Source organism: Raphanus sativus, chromosome 7 (genome assembly GCF_000801105.2).
Source record: "Raphanus sativus cultivar WK10039 chromosome 7, ASM80110v3, whole genome shotgun sequence".
Classification (NCBI taxonomy): Eukaryota; Viridiplantae; Streptophyta; class Magnoliopsida; order Brassicales; family Brassicaceae; genus Raphanus; species Raphanus sativus.
Genome location: NC_079517.1, coordinates 16,124,774 through 16,142,984, shown reverse-complemented (window position 1 = coordinate 16,142,984; position 18,211 = coordinate 16,124,774). Strand labels below are relative to the sequence as shown.

General features: G+C 30.9%; 2 protein-coding genes across 12 annotated transcripts; both read left to right on the top strand.

Annotated features, from left to right (window-relative positions):
• The first annotated feature begins 6,030 nt into the window (after nt 1–6,030).
• On the top strand, nt 6,031–6,933 carry LOC108816482 (ethylene-responsive transcription factor ERF035-like). The gene has a single exon (XM_018589060.2). The coding sequence runs from the start codon at nt 6,031–6,033 to the stop codon at nt 6,754–6,756; it is 726 nt and encodes a 241-aa protein (XP_018444562.1). The 3' UTR covers nt 6,757–6,933.
• A 6,419-nt stretch (nt 6,934–13,352) lies between these two features.
• On the top strand, nt 13,353–16,288 carry LOC108818324 (valine--tRNA ligase, mitochondrial 1). 11 transcript variants are annotated; one of them, XM_018591268.2, is made up of 7 exons: nt 13,365–13,913; nt 14,005–14,174; nt 14,269–14,341; nt 14,411–14,476; nt 15,344–15,430; nt 15,716–15,793; nt 16,040–16,288. In XM_018591268.2, exons 1-6 carry the CDS (start codon nt 13,725–13,727, stop codon nt 15,731–15,733), a joined length of 603 nt encoding a protein of 200 aa, XP_018446770.2. In that variant the 5' UTR covers nt 13,365–13,724; the 3' UTR covers nt 15,734–15,793; nt 16,040–16,288. The 11 variants fall into 11 exon arrangements, with proteins under 11 accessions (XP_056847028.1, XP_056847030.1, XP_056847027.1 ...); XM_056991048.1 differs by lacking the exons at nt 15,716–15,793; nt 16,040–16,288 and having other exon boundaries at nt 13,353–13,473; nt 13,562–13,913; nt 14,411–14,663; nt 14,951–15,430; XM_056991050.1 differs by lacking the exons at nt 15,716–15,793; nt 16,040–16,288 and adding an exon at nt 14,951–15,240 and having other exon boundaries at nt 13,359–13,913; nt 14,411–14,663.
• The last annotated feature ends 1,923 nt before the right edge of the window (nt 16,289–18,211 follow it).

The following is an 18,211-nucleotide window of genomic DNA, read 5'->3' as shown; positions in this document are numbered from 1 at the left end:
TGATTTTAAAAATTTTTTGGATTTTTTTTAAAAGAAAATTTAGGAAGATTTTTGATTTTTTAAAGAAAGAAAAAGTTTATTTTTAATTTCAAAATTAAATTTACAAAAAATAATTATTTTTTAATTTTTTGGAATTTTAAAGATTTTTCAAAAGTTTTTAGAGAATTTTTTGAGTTTATGAGAAATTAGGGTTATGTTTTGTTTTATTTCAATCATCCACGTCTTTTGATTAGGGGTGGGCAATCGGGTGACCAATCGGGTTTCGGGTTTTCGGATTTAGGAAAATCAGCCTCATTCGGGTATTGTAAAAGTTCGGTTTGGTCTTGGTTCGGGTTTTGTCGGGTTCAGGTCGGATTTGGTAACACATCCTAAACCCGGTAGAACCCGTTTAATATTCGGGTTTCGGTTTTAAACCGGGTTTCGGGTATCCAAATACCTATATGATACCAGAAAGTACTAATAAACCCCGTTATAATCTTGACAATGCATATGTGATACGTCCCTGCTTACCTTATCATGTCTATGTTTCTTTTACAATGCTTACAAACGTGAATGAATATAAAAATAACAATGAAATAACAAAATGAAAGCAAATCTCTTAACCTTTATTAAAATTCAACGTAGTGCATAAGCAACAAAGATAAAAAAAACCAACACCAAAACCTTAAAAGCAATTGTCAAAGCTCAGAGAATGCATATCTCAAATGAAAAATAAAATAAAAACCAACATGGAAATGAAACAAAACGATCTTCATCAGCTTCAGTCTTCGAGTCTCACCTTCTCAAACTCTGCAAAGCATCAAAGATCATCAAAGGCATAGTTAAAATGTGGACAAACATGTGAAATGTTAAAAGTACTAAGTCTGAAAGTTAAGTGTACCTTTCTCAAAGACCAAAGATCGTCAGCAGCTTCAGTCTTCAAGGCTCACATTCTCGAACTCTGTTCGTGTCTGACAATTTAAAAGAGAAAACCGATATACTTGAAATACAAAGCCACTTACGAAACCGAAACAAAAGAAGTTAATACTAACTAATTGAAGTGCAAAGAAGCAAGAAACCTACCTCTGCGAGTGCTATTGAGGTAGGAGATGAATACTTATTTGATCGACTTCTTTCTCCATCTCATAGGCTTATATAAGAAACGATATTCTAGGGTTCACGACTTGCAGAAAGTAGATTCGAAGAGGATTGGATTAAGGAAACGATTTCGGGTATCGGGATTTAGGGAGAACAAGATTTTTCGAGAGAGAAAGTTGAGATATTTAGAATATTTTGGATATCAAATCCCTAATCGAAAGAGGGGAAATGGGGAAAGTAGTGTCTTAGGGTTATTTGGTCGGGTATACTCAAAACCCGAATGGATCCCGGGTTTTAACCCGAACCGGTCCAAACCCCATTATACCAAAAATTCAGCCCCAATCGGTTTTTTTACAAGATCCGAACCCGATCCGACCCGGTTTTATCGGTGTGGGTTCGGTTCGGGTTATCGGGTCCGGATTATATGCCCACCCCTACTTTTGATCAATAAAACTAAATTTGTATCTAATCTTTCAAGAAGTCTCACTAGCCCAGTGGCAAAATTCCCCTCTGTTAAGTCCAAGAGTATGTGGGTTCGAGTCCAACCAACAACAATTTTAAGATTTTGTCTTAAATAAAAGAATTGAATGAAACGACGTCGTTTCACTTAACGGTAGTATTTAATGGTGGATTAACACAGTTTTAACTGTCGGTTAACGGTTTGTTATTTTGGTCAGTCAATCGTAAGTTTCTTAATAAATTAAAAAAGTCAACGAAAGTTTATGATTTTATTGGCCAGACTCGAGTACATGTTTATTTTGGCAATTCGTGTAAAGTTCGTGTTTTTTTGGCCGAATTCCCATATATATATATATATATTATGTTGGTTTTTAATAAGTCAAATTTAATCATAATTTTGTCAAAGCCATAAAATCAAGTTTTTCATCAAACCCATTAAATCATGTTTTTCGCTAAAACAGTTAAATCGTGTTTTCCCGCAAAACTGCAAAATCGAATTTTCCGCCAAAATTGTTAAATCATGTTTTCCCGTCAAAACAATAAAATCGGGTATTCGTGTCAAACATTAAGATCAAATTTTCCCGCAAAAATGAGTTTTCCCGCTAAAACCATAAAATCGTTTTTTCCGCCACAATTGCAAAAAATCGTGTTTTCCCGCCACAATTGCAAAAGGTGTTTTCCTGCGAAATCGTTAAATATATTAATTTTCACTAAAATAAAAAAAAATTATTTTTTCAGCCAAATAGCAAAATTATATTTTCCACCAAAATTTATAAATGTGTTTTTAATTCCAAACAATATTTTTATTTACAGTCCTAATAAATACTTTTTACTTAATATTTTTTCTCTTTATTATATCACATAATAACCATTTAAACTATAAAATTATTGTGCATGGGTTAACCATTAAATCAGTAATATAAAAGAGTTATGGATTGACCAAATGTATTTGTCAAATGGATTGGTTTTATCCAATATCCATATAAGCCTAAAACCATTTGGATATGGTTTGGTTTGGGTTGGTTTACCTATTTTGACACCTCTAGGTGAAAGACGGGAAGGGGTTGTTTAATAACATGATTCTCGTCTCGTGGTTGGATTTTTATTTTCTTAACTAATTAACTATAATGCATTCTTTTTTTTCGCAAAATTATTGTGTTCCAACGTCCAAGTTAATTATGAACATATGTCGTTCTATTGTAAAGGAAATTGTGCAAGAATGAACTTCTAGCAATCAATGTTAAAAAATGAACAAAAAATGCTAATCCTTTGCACATATGACATATCTTTACCATGTTTGACCTTGTTTTCCCGTGGATATTAACCTACATATATTTCACTTAATATTTACTAAGTGTTTGTTTAATCGGGTCTTATGGTCTGGTGGTAAAGGAGCCTCGACTGAGGTGCCCGTCATCACGAGTTCAAATCCCGATCACAATGGATTTAACATGGTTTTTGTTTGGCCTTCAGGATCTTCTTCGCCAGTTCTGGTTGGACGCGGTGGGATAATCGGACTAAGTGTGAGGTCCGAATACCTGGATGATCAAAAAGAAATTGTGCGTCAACATAAAACCTTTATGTACTATATAAGTCTATAATGCAGAAAATACAAGTACACACTCCCCACACACAGTGCTACTTATTCATAATTATGACGTTCCAACTCCAAGCCAACGTTCATGGGTTATGAAGGTGACGCGCATGCAGGATGGTCGGTCCATTTATCAGACGAGAGACATTTATATTCCTATGAACAAACACGAGTTAAATTCGAAGAAAGCAATAAATTTAAGAGCAGAAACTTATTAGAATTTATATATATATATATATATATTTAGAATTTATATTTTATTATATGAATAAATAGTTTTATAATTTTTAGTTCATATTTATAACAGTTTCAAAAGCCGATATCCTTTTAAAAATATAGATATTTATCATAGAGATAAAATAATCTTTCTAATCATATTTATCAACTTTTTTAGCAGATTTTTTTTTATGCTGGATTTTACTAGTGCATAGAAATAAATTTAGGACAGTTCCAGAGTTAACATAAACAATGCCTTCTAATAGTTACTAGGTGATTCTCCCGTGCTCATGCACGAGAATAAATATTTACAAATAAGTACTTTACTTTGTTTGTTTATATGTTTTAAGTAATATTTTATTTGTATGTATAAAAAATTGTATTAAATATCTTTATGTTTTAAGTATGATATTTTGTATTATTTCAACTTTTTATTTATTTATTTATTTTGAGTTGTATATAGACGGTTAAATTAATGATGATTTTTCTCATTAGGTTAAAATTATCGTATTAGTAGATAATTCAATTTATCCTCTTATATTTGTAAATATATTTCATAAAAATTTTTATAATTTGATATATCTTATTTTAGAAAAATAAAAAAAGTAAATCAGATATTCATTAATAAACATAACTTGTAAAATATTGAAAATTTATTCACGTATATGAATATATGCAAAATAGATACGTCATAATAATTGGTTGATTTAGTTGTTCATATTTTGATTGATATCATTACTTGCATTTGGTACATTGGGCTATATCATTTTTTAATCATAATTTTTGGTTATAATTAGACTAAAATAAACGATTTTGCTAATTACATTATTTTTAGTTTACCTTAGGTTCATAAATATATTATGTATAATTTATATATGTTTTTGATAAAATATATAAGTCTATATTTTAAAATTTGATAGATAATTTATATATGTTTATGTATAATCAATCTTTTATATTCTAGAAATATTATTATCTTATAGAAAAATGTCTAAATTATTTTATTAATATTATAAATTTTCTTTTACTTATAAATATTTTAATACAAATTTGATTTAACTGAACATTAAAATTAAGATAAAAATATTTTTTTTTTATTTTGAATTATATTTAAGAATGTGCATGTATATATTTAAAATTATAATCTTAGGTAGATTTTCCTATCTATTTATTTTAATTAAATATATTAAATCAATATGTAAAATTGCTTTATTGTCAAAAATTAAAATTAAAAAATATTTATAAAATCTGTAGATATATATAAGAAACTAATGATTTTACGATTTAATTTGATTTTATGATTTTTTATTTATAATTTTCTAAAAATATGTATATATTTTGAAATATTTTTAGTTTAAATGATAATCCGAAATTTGAAATGCCATAATTGAATATATTTATTTTAATGATAATTTATGAGTTATTACCATGTTTTAAAAAAGTCCAAAAATATAAATCGACAATAAATGTAATATATGAGTTAATACCATATTTTAAAAATTTTACCAAAAATATAAATTAATATTAAATATAATTTTTCATGTCCTATTAATCTTTAAAACATGTCATCAATTTTAGTAGCCATGTCACAATTATTAATTTAGGTGTTTTCCTGCACCATGTGTAGTGATGAATTTTTTGAAAGTTAAATTTTATATTTTAAAATGTAATTTATTAATATTATATATTTTATTACTTTTACCAATAATTAATATAAATACCATTAATTAAGCATAAATTAAGGGAAAATAATTTTTTTTTTTAAATTATATTTAAGAATATATATGTATATTTATAAAGTTAAAATCTTAGATAAAATAATTTATTTATTTCATTTGGTTAAATGTATTAAATCAACTTGTACTAAATTACTAAAAATCATATAAAATTGTATAGTTATCAAAAATTAAAACTAAATAATATTTACATAATTTGTAGATATCTAAACAAGAAACTAATGATTTTACGATTTTTTTTTTTAAATTTAGAAACTTTTAGATAATAAAAATTTTATAATTATAAAAGTAAACTTATATAATATTTCGAAATTCTAAATGTCATATTTGAATATATTTATTTTAGTGATGATTTATGAGTTATTAACATATTCTATAAAGTTTACAAAAATATAAATCAATATCAAATGTAATATATGAGTTATTGCCATATTTTACAAAAAAAAATCCAAAAATATATATCAGCATTAAATGTAATTGTCCATGTCATATTTAACTATATGACATGTCATCAATCTTAATAGCCATGTCACAATTTTTTTTATGAAAACGATTGTAGAGAAGACATGTGGCAAAATCACTTCTCAAATATAGACTAGGGGATTCGATTTCACTCATTGTTACTAAATAATTTTTTTTGTAACATTGTTACTAAATAAATACACATTATTTTTATGTAATTTTCACATGTGGTAAGTTATTCGCTGAAAGTGGAGGACAGTTGATTGACGATCCGGACCTACTATGCAACAAAATAATAATACAGATTCTCTGTTCTGTTATATATAAAAATTACTTTTTGACACGTTCTTTTATATATTAATGTCTTTTTCTTTCATTTTTTTTCTTTATAATATTAAAAGGACAAAATAGAAAAATAAAACAACTTGGAAGAATATTTAAAGCAGCCCACTTCAACTTGTAACCTTATACATCTCTCTCTGTAAAATGGAAAAGCAAATCAACGTAGGGAGTAATGCTACTGACCATCAGGAAGACAATAATGCTTCCGTAATAACAACCTCCACCGTCGCTTCGTCGGGATCTTGGTCTTCTAAAAGATCTTTATTGCAAGACACTGAAGCTGGTGGAAAACGGAGGAAGAGCAACGGTGGCAGTAATAATAAGAATCCGGCTTCATATAGAGGAGTAAGGAAGAGGAGCTGGGGAAAATGGGTGTCGGAGATTAGAGAACCAAAGAAGAAATCGAGAATCTGGCTTGGGACTTATCCAACGGCTGAGATGGCAGCTCGAGCTCATGACGTTGCGGCTTTAGCCATTAAAGGCAACTCCGGTTATCTCAACTTCCCGGAACTGTCCGGTTTGCTTCCTCGTCCAGTTAGCTGCTCTCCCAAGGATATACAAGCCGCAGCTGCCAAAGCCGCAGAAATCATCTGGCAAGGATCGGTCATAGATGAGAAATTAGCCAATGAACTAAGTCATTCCGAGTTGTCTACAGCTCAGTCTTCGACGTCCAGCAGTTTTGTGTTTTCTTCAGACACGTTAGATACTTTGAGTACGGACAAGGAAATCAACGAAGAGAGGGTGTTTGATTTGCCGGATCTTTTTACGGAAGGGTTTATGAACCACAACGACTCGTTTCGCTACTACGAGAGCACGACTACTTGGCAGCTTTACGGAGAGGATGTGGAGTTCGCTTGGCTAGATGACTGAAGTATCCTGCCGTTGTTTACGTACGTACAATTCCATGCATGCATTATGGTTTTAACTGATTTTTCTTATCTTCTTTTGTTAATTTTCTACGTTTGAGTATATGGTGTTCATTACTTTTGTATGAAATATGAGCTCCTTTTGAATAATTGTATGTGTTTCAAAAATGAAGTAATGTAAGTGAATCTAATTATAAGTGGCAGTGGCTGTGGCAACAACGTATTTTTCGAAACCAAGAGCTCTTGGCCTAGTGGTAATGGAACTCCAGCTGGAGTGCCCGCCCTGAGTTCGAGTCGCCTTGGCCACTTTCCCGCCTATAACCGTGCGTGCCCGGATAGAAGGCCTCGTGGGGATTAGTCTGGGCTTACCGCCTGGGAACCCCCACGGTTATCAAAAAAAAAAAAAAAAACAACGTATTTTTCGAATAAAATACACAGAAAATAAGAAGACAACGTTTGTTGAAAGTGACACTCTCTCGAGGCTCTAACTTTATAAAGTCGTTTCTACTATTCTTTTTCACCCTAGATTTAGAGAATCTTAGAGCATCCTTATTGCAAGGACCAAAAATCAAGTCCTTAGGTGTTTTTTATTAATATAATGATGTTAAGAAACAAAGCTTAGAGACACATCAAAATGAGTACATTATTGCTAGGACTTAGAAAAAGAAAAAAAAATTACAACAGGAATAGCAACAACAGAAAACTAAAAATTCAACACTGAAATCAGTTACATACAACACTGAAAGCATTGCAGAACACTAGCTTATGGCGTTGAAGGCGCATGTACTCTGTCTCCTTCTCCAGAAACTTGAGAAGATTGTTTTGATCTTCTTCAAAAACATCAGCATCTGCCAGCTTCTGCTCTAGCAAGCTTCGCCTGTTTAAATATCAAAGAGCCATTACTACCACCACAACCACCTGAGCCACCTTTATATTTGGATTATCCACGCATCTGCCGCTTCTGAAACCAACTCTTTGTAGAATGAATCCATATCTTAATACTCTCTTTTTACCACAAAAATTATACAATCACTCAACGGGTAATTATCATCATCAGAACACTAGCTTATGGCGTTGAAGGCGCATGTACTCTGTCTCCTTCTCCAGAAACTTGAGAAGATTGTTTTGATCTTCTTCAGAAACATCAGCATCTGCCAGCTTCTGCTCTAGCAAGCTTCGCCTGTTTAAATATCAAAGAGCCATTACTACCACCACAACCACCTGAGCCACCTTTATATTTGGATTCTCCACGCATTTGCTGCTTCTGAAACAAACTCTTTGTAGAATCCATATCTTAATACTCTCTTTTTACCACAAAAATTATACAATCACTCAACGGGTAATTATCATCATCAACATCATCATGGGATTGAAAAATAACGTTTCAACTAATCCTTGTGCATAAACCAATGATTTTGGAAATCAACACAAACATCACCTAAAGAAACTAAAAACGGGAGGAGACTTCGATAACATCAACATCAATTGTCATATTTAAGAAACCCACAAGAAATTAAACAAAAGCAACAAAACATAACCAATTGACAGATAAGTGATTGCTTTGATCAATTGACAGAAATTGCTTTGATCAATTGACAGAATCAATTGACAGATTCGGATGTAATCAGAGGAATAGAAGCTTACGTTTTGAGAAGACGCCATAGGTGAACTGGGGAAGCGAGATGGGTCGAAGAAGAGAGTGGAAGAAGCAAGCTTTGGAGGAATTCATGGAGAGGATGAGCAGAGCCAAGGAGAGATCGTCTAGGAGAGATGTCGGAGAGAGAGGCAGAGTTGATTTCAGGAGAGAGAGAAAGAGACGTCAATGGGCAACACGTGTCTCTAAGGACGTCGAAGAAAACTTCTTAGCTAAGACGCGTCCCAACTGATATTCACTCTTTTTCATTTAAATTAAATGAAATTAATGCTAAGATACATGCTAAGGACGTCCGATAATGATGCTCTTAAGGAATGGAGACGTACTTTGACTTCAAGAGCCAAAGCATTCCCTTACGACACATGTATTAATCTATATTTTGCTGTCTACAACAGCTTTATTAATTTAACATATGTTAAGGCACCTTCAGATCCCCTTATTATTAATCAAGAAGCATTTTAAAAAATTAACCTTTAAAGAGTAAACTAATTTCAATGTTGCCATTATGCATATGTGTCATCCTCACAATCCTTCTCGGCCATCATTTACAATTATCCTTGATTTACTAGGATTATTACATATAATGCCATTGGTACTATTATGTTTGTTACATGTTCTTCTTTATATTTATACTAGGGTAAGATGACACATATGCATTGCTTCTGTTCGACATGCATAATACGTTAGGAGATTATATTCGACATAAATGTATAGTGAAATTCTTCTCCGCTTAAAACGTGTATACATAACTTATACATTCATTATTTTATATATTATTTTATATATTATATGTAAGAAATGCATATATGTATACATTTACATTTACATATACATTCTTTTATATATTCTTTTACTTATACATTCTTTTATATATGTATGCAATATGCAGTATGTAATATGTAAAAAAGTGAATATGTATACATTTACTTATACATTATTTTATATATTCTTTTACTTATATATTCTTTTATATTGCATATTCTTTTTTTCAACATCACGAATATAGGAACCATATAATATTATTGCATGTTTTAGAATATAGGAAGCATATAAAATTATGAACCAAATTTATAGTGATTTGACGGTGATTGTTCTTATTTGGCTCAAAATTATAGAAATTAGTTACCTTCGGTGCGTAACGGTTTAGGAGGAAATACACATGATCAATTCAAATCTTTGAATCAAATCCACTATACCATCGCCAAACAGTGAGTAAATTTGGGAGGTTGATTTGAAAAAATTGATTATTTGTATTATGACAACATATTATTTATAGAAGTAAGTACCCACGTTTCGTAACCATTACTTACCATATAAATTCATATTATAACTAATTGTACATTAAAATATAAATATTATAATTTTATTATATTATTGATTATAATATTTGACTTTCAAACACTATACTCACGTTTTACTTTGCCGCGTTTTGGTTCAAAATTTAACATAAGAACCGTAAATGATCATAAGTTCATAACCAACATAAAAACAGTCAAATATTATAATCACTATCTATAAAATTCAAAAAAATAGTCGTTACATATAGAAAGATTGGTTAGGTATGGTACACACGAACACATTAATTGATAGGGGTGGGCGTTCGGGTACCCGTTCGGGTTCGGATCGGGTATTTCGGATTTTCGGGTATTTCGGTATAGGAGTGTAATATCCATTCGGGTATTTCTTTACTTCGGGTCGGGTTCGGGTATTTTTAATTCGGATTCGGGTATTTCGGGTCGGGTTTTCGGATATTTAGATTTTGAAAAAAAATATTAAATTTTTCATTTCTCAAGTTTTTTTTTGTATTTAAAAATATAAATTTCACTTAACTGACTTTTATTTTCTAATAACTGAATGATTAATAAATTTGAAGATAACATTTTTCAAATAAAAGATAATAAATTGATTATTATTTTTCAATTTTGGATGTAACTTTTGTTAATGCATGAAATAAATATCTTGACATAAATTTTAAGTGAGTAAAAATTCACCTTTTTTCCAATTATATGTAAATTATCTAATTTTGAAGTATGTGCATAATAAAAATAAATATTTTGAATAAAATTAAAGAAGTAAACTAGGAATATAGACCTAAATATACATATGTTCGGTTATCTTCGGATATCCATTCGGGTTCGGGTATTACCCGTTCGGATTCGGATATCCAATCTCTCCTAATTCAATATCCGTTCGGGTATTTTGCTACTTCGGTTCGGTTTCGGTTCGGGTTTTTTCGGTCGGGTTCGGGTACGGGTTCGGGTATCGGGTAAAATGCCCACCCCTAATTAATTGTTTCATATTTGGTAAATATTAGCAGATTCAAAACTATTATTATGAACACTTCGAAAATCAAGGCGCAAGTCTTCACATTTAGCAAGGTGATCTTGATATCGACTTTGATATGCTATAAATAACCGGGAAGACACATGAATATATTTATACACAACTAGCATATAGTGTATGTTTTAGAAATTTATATAGACCTTTAATATTATGCTCTTATACATTGTCCACGTTCATATTATGTGCCAATGTTTGACATGCATAAAAACAATTTATTTTTTTATATATTATACTAACGATGTATATAATCCTATGTAAAATATTGTATGTAAAATATCAAAAAATCACCGGAGAGGCATAGATGTATACATGACTTATACACTCTTTTTATATTACACGAACGACATATATAATAGCTTATAAAACATACATCAAACAATGGTATTGTACGTTTAATTTTATTTTCTTATAGTTTTAACTATTAGTAATTGTAACATTTTGGCCATATATTCATAATTTTCCTTCAAATCAGTATTATCTATGTTTTAGAATATATTATCGTATACAAAATTAGGAAAAAAAATTATATAAATTTGACGGTGATTGATATTATTCAAATCAGTATAAATTTATATACACTGGCCGAAGGTAATTAACTAATTTCGAGCCAAATTATGCATATATGGCAGAAACTGAAATAATGGTCAATCACTGAATAAATTAGGAGGTTAACACAATTGTTTTCAAAATTATGTCAACATATTATTTCTAAAATCAAAAAATCATGGTCATTCCAATTTTGTAACCATTACTTACCATATAATTTTGTATTATTATTAATTGTATTTGACCGTGATATTTATTTCTTTATTAAATCATGAGAAGATGATATACAAAATTATAGACTGGCTGAATTTGTGAGATGTTAAATAATGTTCATTATTGCTATTTTTATATATTTAAACTATGAAAATGTTTTTGTTTCGTAATATTCATGGTTTCCAAAATTATGTTTTTATGCAATCGCTATTATAGAATTATAATTGTCTATAATTATTGCTAATTAGTATCCTAACTAGAATGTACTTTCCAAAAATATACAATAGAAACCACAATCAATCACGCAATATTTCTAACCACTACGCTGTCATAATATTTATATTGTATGAAACAGTAAGAATGATTTTAGTTCAGTTACGGTTTTCAATTCGGTTCAGTTTGGTAGGATTTAAACAAATAATAATTTGGTTTTCTTTCGGTTTTGATTTTCAAAAAAATGAAAAATCGATAAGGACCTAAAATAACCAGAAACCCGAACTGAAATTAATCAAAAACCAAAAATATCCGAATTTAACCAAAATAACCAAAATTAACCAAAAATATCTGATTTTTTAAAGAAAATTATTCCGAAATTGGCTGAAAACCAATTATATCAGTTATTTTCTGGTATAAAACTGAAAACCGAAAATAACCGAAAACTAAACTGAAATTCAGTTTGGTTAATTTTGAAATTAATTTTTCAAAATTTTGGTTAACCGAAAACCAATGGTTAGGTTTGGTTTTGGAAAACCGAAATCGCAGGACTACTACACATTCTAATGTTAATGTTGATTATATTTTTATGTAATCATTTTCACCCCGCACAAGGTGCGGGTCATATCCTAGTACATAATTAATCTGAATACAAAATAAATATTTTATCATTAGGAAACCTAAGAGCATGTCCAATGGGGTTCTTTAACCAAAAATCCTTAGAAATAAAATAGTATAATAATGTGTAGGTTCTATTGGATTTAAGGATTTGAAGCAAATTAATCTTTAACTAAGGATTCGTTTTGTTACTGTGCGCGGATTCCACTGCCACATGGAATTCCGCGATTGGCTCATCTTTTTTTTTAGCTAAAAAAAAAATTAAAAAGCTTACCTCGGTAATCGAGCAAGAGAGTCTCGGCATTGGACATGCTCTAAACGGGTATAACGATGACCGTTCTCTTGTCGACACTTATATTAGTTTAGTGGTAATCTATTAAAACAGCATATTTCGATTTCTGTCAATAAGCTAGGGCTGCCATGACATAAGATTATAAAGAAAACACAAAAATTAACCCTTGTAAATTTGGTCTTTTTCAAACGTTTATAAAAACTCTCGTATAAGATCATCTTGATCTTCACTCCATATTTTATTTCATTTACAGAGTAGATGAAATAAAATATGGAATAGGGATAGAGATGCCCTAAAGTCTATTTCAAGTAATGACAGCGAGCTTAACGCAGGTACCATATATGCTATATTTCGTGGGTCGTTAATGAGACGATGATTGCAAAATTGAAAGTGAAGGAGACAAGCTTTTAATTAAATTATCGTTTTGTTATATTTACAGTGGGATTTGGGAATATCACAGGCTCATCATTGCATATTTTTATTTGTCCATTTCTAAAAATTGAGTAAAATGTGAAAGGAACATCAATGGGAATGCTTTTGCCTAACATCTTACTTTCTCCACTGTTAGAGGCATAACACGACTGTTAAATGGATTCCCAAACACGTTCATTGGATCCAGGAAGAATCTATACTATACTAAAAGGTGAATAAGAGCTCCATTGAGTCTATCCACATCAGCAAATTAAATCAGCCAATGAGGTGGATTCTTTTCACCACGTCAGACATCCATTGTACGAATTTGGTACTTTGTTCTCTTCGCCGGTTCCGTTTCTCTAAAGTAGAGACGATCGACACACAACTCCACTTCCTCTGCAATCAATTCTCTGAAATCAAACAGCTTTGTTTCGACTTTCTACCTCTTTATTTCTTTATAAATCTTTTTTTCGTAGATATTCTTTTTTTTCTCATTTGATATTTTCTTCTTCTCAGATTCTAACTGAAAATCAATTGGTTCCGGCGATCTCAACTCAAAGAAATTAAACATGAAGACTGATGTCTCATCCACTGATCGTACCGGCCAACCCTTTGCTCTACTAATCAATCAAAGAGGGGAAAAGGTGTCTCTTCCTCCAAAGCTGTCTCCGGCGAGTCTATGTCGAAGAAACTAAAGGGCAAGGCCGTTGTCTCCTCCGATCAAGTGTTGTTCTTCAGAGATGTGGAATTCGGACCAGAAGAAGGGGAATTAACGTTTCGTCTCCTCCTCATCGACGAACAGGTTTACTCCAAGGCTTCGGAAAAGCTCAAAGCTTTAGAGAAAGCGAAGCTTGCGGCAGAACTTAAGGTAAACCCTCAACTCCAATTGTGAGTTTCGGGTTCAAAGCCAGTTGCTTTACAGCTTTTTTCCCTGAAAAAAGTATGATCATGGTGTGTAGGCAAAACAGGGCAAAGATGTCTCTAAGAAGAGCACGAAGAAGAGTTCACAACGGGATGCATATGAAGAGAATCCTGGGGACTTTATGGACCCTGAGACTCCTGTTGGTGAGAGGAAACAACTCTCTTTACAGATGGCTAAGCAATACAGTCCTGCTGTCGTAGACAGAGCGTAAGTGTTTATAGAACTCTGATCTTGGTGTTGTGGTGTGTTTCATTTGTCCCTCTAGATAAATTCTCTGTTGTTGTTTGTTTGATTTGGTCAGGTGGTACGCTTGGTGGGAGAAAGCTGGTTTCTTTACTGTGGATGCTAAGAGTTCCAAGCCAGTGTTTGTTATTGTAAGACCTTTAGTTCGGTTCTGAAGAAAATCTTAAGGGCTTCTTTGATCCTGTAATTTGTTTCTGTAGGTTCTTCCTCCTCCAAATGTGAATGGACTCTTGCATATTGGCCATGCCTTAACAACTGCAATCCAGGTTTCATTAATACAGTTTTTTTTGTTTTTTTTTTGCCCTTCTTTTTTCACGTCAGAAATGGATGCCAAAAAGAAAATTTTACACTTTATGTTATTGGTCTCCGATTTCATATATGTATATATATGCTTTTTAGACAAAATATGCGACACCAGACGTCACCGTAAAAGAGTGAAGTTACATTGCAAAAGTAAGAAGAATCACTATCATCATACGATGTTTTGTGGGGACAATGATCTAATAAAGAGTATTTTATTAGTGACAATGAATTTGCACTAAAGCTACTGATAATTGGTTCATTTTACTATGCCCGTATGCCGCATTGGCACTGAGCTCACAAGAGAGTACATTAAGAAACTCTTCTCTTAAATTTGTCTCATGTAATTAGCATTCTGCAATCAACTGATAGTTCACTCAGTGTTATCAGAACATTTTAAACTAAGTTTCATTACCATGGTTTTGATATTTCTATTACAGCTATCTATATGGTCACGAGGAGCTTGCTATATGTGAAGATATATATAGATGTGGAATGTCTCAATTCTCAAAGATATACTCTGGTTTCTATTGATGGTGCATACTGGAGATGGTGTCTTTCCTCATATAAAGAAAGATGACTATCTGAATTTATGTTATTTTTTTTGTTCCATTCAGTTTTAACTACAAGCTATGCTGGTGCAATAGTTTTAATGCCTATTAATTCTTTTGCAAAGACTGGTCATATGGCCGATACCGGATTGATTCTGAGGCAACACCAACAATATTGAGTTCTCTATCGTACAACCTCTGCTACTAGAGATACTGAGCTTTCCTGTAAGTGTAAACTTTGAACACTGTTTCCAGGCTCAGTGTTTATGTTTTCTGCTCCAGGTTTCTAAAAAAATGGCGAAGGCTGTGAGCGGGTCAGGTGGACAGAGATTGGGAACAAAACATTTCAAGCTCACACGTTTCGAAGAGGTAAGATTTCAATCCTTTATCACAAACCGTTGGCGCATTGGTTCCACTTAGATTCTGTGTGAAGTGATTGCTTTGTCATCATCAGTGTTTTACAAGTCACCACTAGACTCACTGAGTTACTATTTAAAGCACTTGGTTAGTAAACCCGTGTTGGTTGAATATCAAATTTATTTGTTAATTAGGTATTAACTGGTACACGAGTGAGAGACAATGAGTTTGTCACGACTAATGATATTTGTTATGAGACAGACATTTGTTGACGTTAGCTTCTGTTTTATTTTCCAGAAAATAAGCTCTGGATAGAGGCTGAAAGCGAAGAAGAATTCCTGGATCTACAAATCCTACAACTTTGAAGATTGGATGGTAAGAAAGTTTTATCATCTGTATTAACTCTTTAGGTCTCTCTTTATCTTTGAGAAAGTTGATGCGGACGCAGCCAAGTGTTTGGGTGTACGTCAGTGAAGTGTTGTTATAGTTGTTTCTGAACTCATGCCTGATACTAATTGTGGCTGAGTTTTATAGTTCAATTATGCAGTGTTCTTTGATTATATTAGTTTGATGACGTAGGAGAAAATGAACCTAATGCGGATATGTGAATGTGTTACACAGATCTAGAAGTCGTTGATTCAAGACAGTGTTGTCTACATGTTCTTGCTCTGACGAAGAGTGAAAAACAATAAAGGAGAATACCATGTCTGAAAATTGGAGATGGAATAAAAAATCATTTGGTTGCTTTTGGTTTTCTTCGTTGTCCCTTTTTACTGAAAATCCATTGTACAATTTGCGATTTCACATTCGTTTTATGCCAAGTGAGTGTGTATGAAGATTTCCTAATAAGAATATCTCCCATTTATTATCCATGGTATCAGTATTGTAAATTCTTATAGGCCTTTTTTCAGTGTGGCCTTTTATTATATTTGAGAAGCAATTAACTTAAATTTTGTAAATAATTAATAATACCTTAATAATTTTATAGATTTATCTCTGTTTCTGTTTTCAAAACATAAGTGAAAATAGTAGTATAAGCAAAAAAAAAATTATATTTTAACGTCGTCGTCAAAACACTAAACCATAAATTTTTAGATAAATTAAATTGTTAGATAAATTTTAAACTCTAAATCAAAAATACTAAATCTTTAATTATTTTTAAGATTTAGTGTTTAGTATTTTGATTTAGAGTTTAAGATTATGATTTACCCAAGAATTTAGAGTTTAAATTTTAAGGGTTAGAGTTTAGTGTTTTGACCATGTTAACATATTTAAAAAAAAACATTCTTTTCTTTAATACGCAAAAGAAAATATTATTTTGCATATACTAGGGTTTAGGATTTAGAGTTTAGGATTACCCAATGTTTTAAAGTTTACTCAAGGGTTTAAGATTTATAGTTTAATGCTTTTTGACGACGTTAAAATATTTTTAAAATATTGTTTTTGCAACTACTACTTTTTTTTTACGTTTTATATTTTTAAAAAATAATATAACTTGAAATATTTATTTCCTTTTTTAAATATATTAATTATGAAATAACATATTTATATTGGTTGGTGAACCTACAGAATTATCCTAGGGGTGACCTAAGAATACATTTTTAATTATACTTTTTTCTTTCTAAAAAATGTGCTAATCTTTTATAAGGCTTCCATGAAGCATTATAAACAAATTTAAAATTATTATAATATAAAATATTTTGGTGACATGCAATAAAATTTTATAACTGTCATTCAGAGTCTTTTAATATATAAAAACTATTAATATATATTAGTATGCATATTTTTATTTTAGCTTTATGATTATACACATATTTTAAGAATAGTTTAATTTAAAAACGATTGTTAGATCATCGGCATTATAAGATAAAATTGTATGGAATATTTAAATAACAAAAAACCGAATGTATCTTCTCTTATACTAAATCTTCCGCACTAGATAGTTTATTAACACATGAAGATTTTAAAATATTTGATTTCAACGCAACAAGATTATTAGTAAATTTTAAATAGAAATTATCCGCGCGGAAATCGATCTAGTAGTAATAATGATACAACTTAATATTGTGTAAAATCGTTAAACTCTAACAATTTGCATTATCAAATCCTTATCTATAAAAAGATCGCCAAACTTTATAACTCATTTCAAATATTTAACAAAGCCAGGCTTAACACGTTACACGATATATATAGTTTAAGAAAACAAGAGAAACAAAGCAAACCTTTAGAAATCAGATAATTATGTATAATGTATTCAAACAAATATGAATCCAATTGATTACCAACAAAAATACATGAATCAAATTGGATTGAAAATTTCTTAGATATATTAATTCGTTTTGAAACCGAATTTTCTGCAGAACAAGATTTCTTCTTGTTGTTGTTGAAAACAAGTGAGTCTTAAAAAACATGTGATTCTTAAATAATATAAATCAATTTTATAGGCACATATTATTTTGGTAGACTTTGATGCGTTGTTGAGGCCAGTCTGATTAAGAAACATATAAAGACAGTGGATGTGGTAGTGAACTCAGTGTCACATTATTTCTACATGCATACTAAATTTGTCGTGTAACTGATGTATCATTATTCCATTATCTCATGATGTTGAGGATTGAATCGAATGTATGCAGGACACTCCATTAAAACTAAAAAGAAAGTCGGGAGATATATGTCTCTCTGTTTTTCTTCTTCATTGGTGTTTAGCGGTGACATAAGTATCTATTTTTTTTTTTGGTAAAACATAAGTATCTATTTGATAGCAAACAATCTTCAAACTGTACGTTGCTATTA